This window comes from Tetrao urogallus, assembly GCF_951394365.1.
Source record: "Tetrao urogallus genome assembly, chromosome: 7".
Classification (NCBI taxonomy): domain Eukaryota; kingdom Metazoa; phylum Chordata; class Aves; order Galliformes; family Phasianidae; genus Tetrao; species Tetrao urogallus.
This window is the reverse complement of record NC_136820.1, coordinates 41,200,882-41,212,173: the sequence shown is the minus strand read 5'-3', so window position 1 is coordinate 41,212,173 and position 11,292 is coordinate 41,200,882. Positions and strand designations below refer to the sequence as shown.

General features: G+C 46.4%; 1 protein-coding gene across 1 annotated transcript; it reads right to left on the bottom strand.

Annotated features, from left to right (window-relative positions):
- Positions 1-568: 568 nt before the first annotated feature.
- On the bottom strand, positions 569-3,203 carry IDI1 (isopentenyl-diphosphate delta isomerase 1; the record flags this gene model as incomplete). The annotated part of the gene is made up of 4 exons (XM_079538105.1): positions 569-886; positions 1,350-1,480; positions 2,047-2,139; positions 3,062-3,203. The coding sequence occupies 4 exons, from the start codon at positions 3,201-3,203 to the stop codon at positions 569-571; spliced, it is 684 nt and encodes a 227-aa protein (XP_079394231.1).
- Between the last annotated feature and the right edge of the window lie 8,089 nt (positions 3,204-11,292).

Here is an 11,292-nt window from a genome sequence, read left to right as displayed (position 1 = left end):
TATAACACATCACGTAGCAGTTCAAAGTGAAATTCAGTCCACACAGATGATCCAATTAGTTGAGTTTTCACATGTCTGACTAACTACACAGCACAGCAGCCAGAGATCTGTTCTGCAATTAAAACACTCCTGATCACTTTGAATTAATTGTTTTTCTTCACAGACTCGTTCTGTCACATCAGTGCAGAACTCACATGGGTTTGTAATTAGCATTCTTGAAGATGTAGTGATATAAAATTGAAAATGCACCTCTCTACTGAAGGAGCCGGGCAGGAAGTGCCCACACTCTTACAGCACATGTAAGTGTGCAAGGCAGTGAGAGCAAACGGGGTACACGCAGGCTGAGGGTTCTTTAGCACCACATGAAGTAACAGAAAGATGAATCAAGGGGGTTTCTTATGTTACTGGGATGGAAGAAGAGGTGAAGAGATAGGAAAAATCATTGGCTACAACCATCTGTTCAAAATCTCTTGTTAAACATGCTCCAGGTGGGCCATTTTCCCTGCACTCGAGTCACGAATTACCACACAGACATCGCTTCAGCCTTCAGCATCTCTCACTGCAGCTATTACATTCTGTGTATTTTTTCATGATCAACAAATTTGTTCAAGTTAGGTAAGTTATCCCACCACTTAAAAAGAAAGGTCTCTGCAATTAGTTTAAACCAGGGAGTAATCTTGACTTCGTTTCTCGAAGCTTTGTCCAGAAGTTGCTTCAGTTCTTTCTGGGTCACATAGCAGTAGCTCTGGATCTCGTTGGGATCAGGATTCAGCGTTACATCCTTCTGCACAAATAAGATGTAGTCTATCTCATGTTCACCCCAGATCCCATCAGACTTGGCCTTGTAGTGAATTCGTGTCAGATAGAAGATTTCTTCTGGAGTAACCTACAGCCAAAACACACGTTAGGACCAGCAGCAAAGCAGAATAACTGAGCTGCTTGGCAGCACAGAACAATTACCAGACACTGCTTTCTTCCTAGGAAATCATTTTTTCGAGTACAATTGCAATGCATTTCTTACAAAAAAATTATGAAAAAAGTTACTATACATTGACCATGTAAACTGCACAGCATTTCTCTAGTTGGGCTTACCCTATAATATTTTGACCAGACTTCTCCAATACAGTAAAGTTCAGATAATATTTACCAGAGCCTAATGTACGCTTAGGAAAGTAGTGATGAACAAACATCTGCAACTGGCCCTTGACACTCCAGAATAACTGAAGAATTCTCCAATTCATCAAATCCTCTGCATTTCTAAAGTTAAATTCAGTTTCAGATTTCACACCTGCCAGATGTGAAGATTCTTAGCGCTGCTAAGAACCCCCCCTCCTTTCTCCTTCCTTTACCTGCTCCATAGGAATTCCTAACTCTGCTTTCATTCGTCTCTGTGCTGCTCTCCGAACTCCAATGGCATCATTTTCTTCCAGTTCCAGTGGGTGGCTCAGCGGATGGCTACAGCAAGTGTTGGTAAAGCAATCTGAAAGAAGTTTTTATCAGTACACTTTTGACACTGTAAATTGCTACAAAAGCCCTGAGACATAGAGCAGCCAATTGATGCACCACATTTTTGTTTCTCATTGATAGAGGACAATGAAAGGGAGAATATTTCTATCCCTTCTTTCTATACATACTTCTGGATTTGTCTCTACCAAATACTCTTTTGTTCCTAACCAGAGGAATTAAAACACTCACTCTTCACATCTACCAAAACAATTTCTCCAATGTCATTAAATGTGTCTTGTGACAAGTGAGTGTATGGTGTTTATCCTTACTATAAACAGGACCAGGCAAGCCAGGGAGCAATAATTTCCCAAGATCACATATAATGATAAGCTAGAGCTCTCATTATGTTGCTTCATCCACAATAAAAGCACATCCCAAGCTCTTAAAAGTATCTCTTCTCAGTAAATCCTGGAACCACTGCAAAGGTTTTAGAACTTTATGTTACGTTCTGCAGGAGTTACACTGCAAAATTAGGCTGGCACATCTTAAAACACTGATTTAAAGCAATACATTCCATGTGCAATGTGTTTCAGTACTTACCTGGAAATGTGATTTTAGCGTTTGACCTCTGCTGCAGTAGCAGTTTATTTTCTGTATTAAATAAGAAAACACTGAATGCTCTGTGCAATAAACCTAAAAAGCAAAACACAGAAAGCTGTTTTAAGGACAAGAATTATATGAAAATGTAAGGCTTGGAATTGCCCAACTTACTGGTAAACTAAATTCAAAACAATTCAAGTGTTTAAAAGCAAGGATTTGAGGAAAAACTCGAGAGCTTTCCCTTGGATTTCTGTGCCAGTTTATGCTAAACATAAGAACAATGCAGCAGAAGAGTTACACAAAGCTCTGTCCGTTCACCAGTCTTAAGATGGACAGTCAGGCAAGCTAAGGACAGGTTCAACATTCAAAAAAAGACACGACAAAGGTGAAAATGCTGAAAAAGATACAGGAAATTTAAAGAAGATTCGTGAATTTCAAAATAGCACTGGAAAATAAACCTCTTCAATTACAGAACAATTGCCTCCTTATTTTCCCTCCTTCTCAACACAACTTCTGTATTTGTTGTTCCTAATTCTTCTGGAAAACATTCTCCTAGACCAGAAAGATGGAGGGCACAAACTGCAAAGTTCTGATACGATTAACCCAAAGGAAAGCCCATCAATTAAAATGACAACAAAAACCCTTTCCTAATAGAATTGGCTGAAGTGGAACACCGTGTTCTTCCTCCACGTTGTTTTATTTTAAAATATGACATTTTAAGGCCAACGGTACCCTGGATCACAAGAGGAGTGGTCAGCAGGGCGAGGGCAGCGATCGCCTCCCATTGCTCTGCCCTCCTGAGACCCCATCTGGAGTACAGCAAGCAGGCACAAGAAAGATGTGGAGACGTTGGAGCAGGACCAGAGGAAAGCAGTGAAGATGGTCAGAGGGCTGGGGCAGCTCTGCTATGGAGAAAGGCTTTAGGAGCCGTGCTCCTTCCACCCACAAACGCCCTGCTTTAGCTGTCAGCATCCCGTAAGGACGCCCGGCTCCGCGGAAGGTCGCAGGGCCGCACCTCTGTCGATGTTCTCATTCAGATGGCAGTTCTTCTTCGTGTCCGCCCCGATCCGACGGTCGTTCTCATCGATGAGGATGCACATCTCGGCCAGCAGCTGCACCTGCTGCTCGTCCAGGTGCTCCGTGCTCACCTCGGGCATCGTGACGGCCACGCGGGCTCTGCTGAGGGCAGCGAGGAAGACGAGAGCGATGCGGGGCTGCGAGATTCCGTGTCACCGGGCCGCCGGACACCTCTCGCCCCGGGGAGTACCGGCCGAGCTGTCCCTCGCAGGCCGCCGCGCACGGCCCCGGCCCGCAGCCCCACCCCACCTCACCTCACCTCACGGCCGGCTCCGAGCGCAGACGGGCGGCTGGCGGCGGCGCTTCGCGGTGACCCCGCGCGCTGAGGCGGCAGCACCGCCCCCGAAGGACGGCGGGCCCGCGGCGACCCGCGGCAACGGCGCGGCGCACCACGCGCCACATCGCCGTCACTCCGCCGCCGCCAATAGCGGAGCGTCCGGGCGCTGACGTCACCGGATCGCCCGATCGCCCCACCGCGCTGCGGGACCGCCGGGAGGAGGGGCTTTCGCTCACTACGGAGTAAGGCGTCGAGCACAGCCAATGGCGACACGGCTGGGTGGAGGCGCTAGCCAATAAGAACAGGGAATAGCGGAGAGATAGCCAATAAGAGCGAGGAAACCTCCGGCCAGAGCCAGCCCAGCGGGGCGGAGCCGCGGTCTGAGTGGAAGGGCCGCGGGCTCTGGCGTGTGAGGTGGTGCTTTGTCTTGAATTGTTTGTCCTGAGCGAGTGGAGTTGGGACTCGTGGTGGTACCGTAAACATCCCTCGCCCTGTACCTCACTTGCTGGTTTCATTGCTCCAGAGGAAGATAGATCACAGAATCACAGAATGGCCTGGGTTGAAAAGGACCACAATGATCATCAGTTCCAACCCCCTGCTTTGTGCAGGTCGCCAACCAGCAGACCAGGCTGCCCAGAGCCACATGCAGCCTGGCCTTGAATGCCTGCAGGGATGGGGCATCCACAGCCTCCTTGGGCAACCTGTTCCAGTGCGTCACCGCCCTCTGTGTGAAAAACTTCCTCCTAATATCTAACCTAACCCCCCCATCTCAGTTTAAAACCATTCCCCCTTGTCCTATCGCTGCCCACCCTCGTAAGCAGCCATTCCCTCTCCTGTTTATATGCTCCCTTCAAGTATTGGAAGTGAGGTCTCCCCGCAGGCTTCTGTTCTCCAAGCTAAACAATCCCAGTCCCTCAACCTTTCCTTAGATCTGTCAGATTTGCAAGTCTCCCTTCCTTTTATTAATGTAACCATACATTAGCTATACAAATCTGTCTAAAATAGTCTAACTGCCGAGGACATCCAGCATCACATACAGAGACAGCCTAGTTGACAGCACGTTTTCCTGAGAATGAAGCTGTGTAGGCAAAGAAGCTTCTGCCCCAAAGCCCATAGGCTCTGTCTGTAAGTGAGGCAGAGCTGACGCTCAGCACATTTGCTCAGGAATGCTGCTCTCTGCCCTGCAGCAGCGCTGTGCCCATCGCAGAGGCTGAGCATGCGTGCAGGTTACAGCCTGCTGCAGCGGGGATGTAAGGAGCATCTCACTGTCAGCAGCAGTTTATACAAGACTGTTATGGTGTTGGTCAAGCACTGAAATTGCCCAACTCATTGATTTTTTCAGGGACAGAGAAAAGAAAGAAACACCTTTTCTGGACAGGAATCGAGCACAGGCAAGATGTCAAGGTGAACTGCTCAGATCAGGTCATTCTACACGTGCAGATACACACAGTGAGTATTCAGGCTGTGCAATGGAGGCACACCAGAAGAGTGTTCCTACAGTATGAGGGCGAGATTTCTTCCCTAGTAATGAAGCATTTTAGAAGCTGACTTTAGCTCTGGGCAGAGAAGCAAAGTATTTCACCTGTACTGATGTTTGTGAGCAACATGTCCCAGTTCCCAGTGGATAATAAGAGATAAACGAGCAGGCAGAAAGGACAGCAGAGTCAAAACAAACCCTTATCACAAAACAGACAAGTGAGAGATCTCCCAAGCTTTTCACTAAAGGCACTTTCAGGGTCAGGTGTTTGATGTCATCTGTATCATCTTTCATCTCACTCATTCCCCTTCCTCCAGCCTTCAAACAAGCTATTTGTGTTGAAAATAAAACATCTTAGCTTTTGTAATGCTGTACACTACCTTGAAACCTCAGAAGTTTTGCTCCACCCTGCATAAACAGAAACATGCATTAAATTACACGTATATCTCTTTAAGACTTCATTTAATTTATGTGTTTCTTGAAGTCTGCTGATTGTTTTCAAACACTATACCAAGAAGGAAAACAAAGAAAGCAGTTTCTTTTCACTGCTGGGAAAGTCTCTCATTTCACCTGAAAATCCAAACAGCTTCAAATCACTGATTGAATTTTACTGTCTGCTCAGTTAAAGGGAAATGCAAATCCAACAAACTGGAGCAGAACATCTTAATTATCCAGTAAGTTAAACTAGAAGGCAGCAAACTACAGGATAAATAAATGCAGAGTATCATGGCATTGGACTTCAATCTACAACACACAGACTTGTGGAATAAACCTATCCTCAGTTCTACACTTGCCAAAGAAAATATATTGTTTCTCCATTCTTCACATCCAGTCTGCCTTTTTTTTTTAAGCTTCCTGCTCACTTGTTCTAAAGCTTAAGACTGCCAGTTTGCTCTTTTTAGCAACAGAGCTACCCAGCTCCTGATCTCCCTGAGGAATCCTTCTAGAAGTCTGCTTCTGGCCCAGAGTCATAGCTCTTCAGAAAATATTTGTCTGAAGGACGCAGTGCCAACACGAGCCTGGACTTCATCAGTTCTGGCAGGTAGTACCTCCCTGTCCTAAACAATCTGCAGTTTGCTTGGCCCTTCATTCTTAGAACACCTTTTTCAGGAGAGTGCATTGCTTTCAGCTTGCTTCAGAGGATAGACAGCTGTGATGGAAAATGTTATGATGGAGAGCTTCTGGATGCTCCTGCACAGCATGAAGTGATGATAAATAATATAGTACAGCGCATTTAGCCAGGAGTTATTAAGAAGTTTCTTTTATGAAGGAAGAAATGATCTCCTACAGTGCTTTTCTCCTCTAAATCTGTTTTTCTTTCTTTTAGTTTGAGCACTAGATAGGTGGTCCTGCCTTTTCTTGCTACTTTTGCAGGCTTGGAATTTTTTTGTTTTGTTTTGGAGTTGGAATGCTCTGTTCTTTTGCTAGTTTCCTAAACCTTGTATCATGCGTTCTCAATCCAGCTATGAGTAAAGAAGTAGAGCTGCAGATGGTCTGGAAGGTGATATCCAGGAAAAAAAAAAAAAACACAAAAACCCCTGACTTTTACCACTATACTAATGTTTATTTAAAAACAAAACAACAAAACCCCACATAAACAAAACAGCAGCAAAACAAAACCCTCACTTAACTCTTGATAAACTTCATGCTGACTAACCCTGCCCCATATTTCTCTAGGCTCCTATGTAGTTATATAAATGTCCTTTTTAAAAATCAAGTAGTTTGTGAAAAGCAGTTTGGTCTGCACTTGCTGCTGTAGACTAAACAGTGCCTTTCTACCCTTGGAATGCTTATCAGAACCAAAAGGGTCACAGGGCTGGTGTGATAGCAGTGCCACTTGCCACACATTTCCATGAGGCCTGCTGGTATTCAGGTGAGAGTTGGCCCTTATCGAGGAAAAAATCATTTAATCATCATTTCCTTACTGCAGTATTTCACATTGCTTCTTCAGGAAAGAAATGGTGCTATCTTTATTGCCCCCTGCTGTTAGAGAGTGAGCGAAGGAGGGAGTGTTGCAGAGAGGGTGTTACTGCAGGGAAATCTTGGATGCGGATTTCTGGACTTTTTTTTCCCCCTATTTCTTCCTCCATAAAAATGTAATGATATGGTAGTATTATATTAGGATGATTTGATTTTGGTAGGGATAATAAGGCTTAAGCATTTAGGTGGGGATTGAATCACTGGGAACTTCAGCTGTGATTTGGGTAACATGGCTGAAATAACTGCAATTGCACTGATTATAGAGAGAATTCAAAATGGTCAACATTGGCATCTGGTTGTGTTCCACCCTCTTTCACCTCCTGTCCATCTTCTTCTGCCAGTGCTGTCTCCCTCTCCTTGAAGCTATTTAGATGCCAGTATGTAGCTAAACCACATGGATTTTGTCTGTGTCGGTACAATTAAGACATGAGCGCACAAAAGGAGGTAGAAAGGAAAAAAGAATACAAAAGAGATCGGCTGGCACAGTTGTAGCTGGGAAGGACATGAAAAGAAAATGTGCTAATCATTTTAGCCCTTGCAATAAGGCACATGTTCTCTGGCCTTTCCGCGGACCTCTTCTGAGGCTGCAGGCATCTGAGTGAGGAGAGGAAATAATTAGGCAGCGGCCTCTTTTGACTTTCATCATCTGCCGCAATGAATAGGAATGTGAGGTGGAGGCCTCTGAGCGTTAATCACCAAAGGAACAAATCCCATTTCAATTATGGGTTGTACGCTTCAAAGCCAGCAGCCTGCTCGCAGAACGCAGCACTCGCCCTTGATTTACTGTTCCTGCCACACTGCAGACAAACGAGAGCTACGGATCTGGCATTTCCCTGCCGAAAACCAAGGCATCCCAGCAGTGCTTTATGCACGTTTCCCCAGAGGCACTGGGGCAGCCGTTTGCCCCCGCTCTGCTCAGGGAAGAGAGGCAGCGGGCGGGACTCGGGCCGACACAACTGCACACCGCGTCAGCCCCACACGGGCCGCTCCGACCCGCTCGGCGCGGCGCTGACGGAGGGGCGGGGCGGGCCCGGTCTCCATGGCGCCGGGGCGGCGAGCGGGAGCCGCGCGTTGCTTCCGCCCACCGCCGGATGTCGCCGCGAGGGCCGCTCAGCCGACGGGCGCGTCGTTGTCGGAGCGCGGCGCCGGGCTGCTCGCCGCCGCCGTTCCCCTCCCTTCCTCGCCTTCCTCCTCCCCCCCCCGCCGCCGCCCGCAGCCCTGCCCCTTCCCGCCCGCCCGCCGGGGCTGACAGGTGAGTGCGGGGCCGCGCCGCCCCCTCCCCTCTGCCTCGGCGGGGCGCGGACCCTCCGCCATCTTCCCGCCCGCCGCGACCCCCGCGGCCGGCAGCGGTTCCCCGAGGGCTGCGGGCGGGCGGGCTGGGAGCCGGGCTGGGCCCGGGGCCGTTACCTGCGTGTTGCTGCCGACGCGGTCCCGTGAGGTGACCTGCGCGGCCATCCCTAAAAGAGGGAGCTACCCTGTTATTATTTGTGTAACCGCTAAGCCTCAGGCTGTAGGATCATCCGGTCCTGCAGCAATCGAAGATGGGGATGCCTGCTTAGGAGGCTGTGAACTTTGTAGGTGTACTGCTGTGTGTGAGAGGACAGGCCAGGCGCGGCGGCTGTGTAATGCACGGACTGAGTCCTGTTCTGTGCGCAGATGGAGCGGGAATGGGAGGCGAGGGCAGCGGGCAGAGCTGGGCTGCTGGCAGAACTGGGTTGCTGGCAGAACTGCCCTTGGGCAGCGGGAGGCGGCCTGGAACTGGGCTGCGTATGGCTCACCTCCATCGTGATTCGTTTGCAGTATTTCTTTCTCTTTGCCCAAGCTCAGTATTGTGGAAATGAATGTTGGAGGAGAATGAATATATTTCTTATATTAAAAGGTTGAGTAGGTTTCAGTTTGCAGGTGTAGAAGGAGGAAGCTATGAAGATTGTGCTTGTGCAGAGGTGAGGAAAACTTTTTCAAGCTGAGCCTTGAGTCGCTGTTCAGGACTGTCTGTTCTCGGTGTACCTGAGAAGAGAAACTTCTGCCTGTCCTTATCCTTGCAATTGCCTCTTCCAGCCTGTCAAATTTTGACTCGTTACAATGTTTCTACGTATGCATTCTATAACAGTAGCTCCTGGAAGATTTACTTAAAGAACTGGTGGAACCACTTTGGAGTGATTCAGTGTCACTAATACACCTTGATATTATGCACACTCTATTGTTCAGGCACTCCGTTTGGAACATCACAGCACTATTTTTCTCGATAAACAAACTTCTGAAACAATTTTCCAGGCAAGCCTGCTGTTGTCGTTTTTCGTTACGTGATATTTTAAAAAGCAAGCTGGTAACCTCAAGATTTCAAAGATATATTTTCATACAAATAGTTTATATTTGATAAGATCTCATGCTTGCAGGTGTTGTCCCTAACGTGTCTTTCTGTAATAATGTTAACACAGCTTTGTGTGTTGTGGGCTGGGGCAATTTCACTGAGAAGTGCATCCATGAGATGTTAGAATTCAAGGCAAAGGCCAGTATCACTTGTATTTTTAATGCTGCTTTCTCTATGTGAACACTTGTCTTTAAACTAGGTCTATTATGTTACATTTAAATATAACTTTCTCTGAGGCTGTCTGATGTGGACATGCTCATACCTTGTCTTACACTTAAATTTAGGACTTCTTAATAGTTGCAGAGCCTCTTGACCAAATTGCCTGAGAGCGTTGGTAAGTCATGTGAGGAATCTTGTGAGCGGGGTGAAAATGAGAAGCTTCTGCGTGAACTAGAAACTGCAAACCAGAGTTACTACACCATACAGGGAGAAGTGGTGGTGTTATTGGTATGTTTGTGATGAGGGTAGGATTATGTTATGGAGTTTGTAGGCCCTGGAGCAAAGGCTTGCAACTTGTTTTGGGAGATGAAGTCCAGGCTATGAGGCCTGTTTGGGATGCTGCTGCTTCCAGCCTCTGCAGGTGAGTGGGTCAACACCAGGAATACGGAGAGTTTCCTTCCAAGCCAGAGGAGTTTGTTGTATTTTCACCATCTGGTAATTCCTGCTGATGGTTGTGAGACTTAGTGTTGCAGAGCAGTAGGTCTGGGGAGTCGCTGTGCTGTTGCACACTGTCCAGAGATCTGGTAGGCCATATGAGGAAATACTTAGAGAGTGTGTTGTGTGAAGGTTGCTTATCAGTACTTCAGGAAAATGTGCTGAGTGTGCTAGACTTAATGTCAGAGCTGCTTGCTTCTGTTGCTATCTGAACAGTAAAATATTTTAATTTATTAGCAACTGATGTATTCCTAAATGAAGGTATTAGAGATCATTCTGCTTGCATGAAAACATACTATCAGTTCATCTGCTACACTGGTAGTAAAAGCCTGATCATTGTTTGTTTAGAGACAGCACAGTAAGATTCTGGCCTCTAAATGAGCTGCAGTGCTTCCTTAAACAAATACCTTTGTTTAAGGTAAAACCACCTTTGAGCTTGAACTTCCTTGGGATTCCTTACCCTTGGGTCTTGTATTTGCATACCTGTACATGCAGCCAGACTGCTCCTGAGCTGTTAGAGATTTGCTAATACTGGAGAGCTAAAGGGTCTGCGAGACAGGAAAGGAAACAAAGCATTTTTGGAGGCTGCTCTTTAGGACTGAACTAGCAGAAAGTCATTTAGCAGGACTTGATGTTCTTTATTGAACTGTCCAAGAAAAATCAGCTGATCAATACTCATTAATAAAATAAAGCACAATACATATTTGGGTAGATAGGTGTTCACAGTGTTTAATGCAAGATTGTATGGTATGTTGCATGTAGTATTTAAGCTAATTGAAAGAGCATATTCAGTGAGTGTGGTTAACTCAGCCCTCTGAGGAATGCTGTATGCTTTCAGCACTTCAGCAGTTCTACTTCAGAGTTCTTTGCTCTGATGATATCAGTGGACCCAACCAGGTTTCTTTTATATCCTGGGTAAAAAATCATCTATTTTTAATAGTAGTTATTGTTTAATATCAGCTAGAATAAGTACATATGGTGAAGGATATAGCTTTTTTGCTGTGGTAGTTGGCAGGCTCAGTCAGTGATGCATTTTGATGGGATTGCAACATTTGCTGACATAGTCGAATTGGCAGCATCAAAGCTTGCTAGCAGCAAAACTGGACTGCTTCACACTTCAGTTTTGTGTCAGAAGTTTGCTCAGAGTGGATATCTGCTAATGTGCTGCAGTCTTTATCACTGGCTTCCAGGCTGCATAATGTAATTAAAATTCATTTCTGCAGTTTCTTTATGAAGGAGGTTGTCACCTTTTCACTGGTGGCTGACTTCTCCACTGACATGTCAAGTAAAACCCAGTTTTGTTTGAAAGCATGCAGTACTAAATTCAGGAATAAACAAGTCACATTGTAATGCTTGAGTGGGTTTTGTAATGTTTGAGTGCACTTATCAGTGGTTCTGGCATCATCTGTG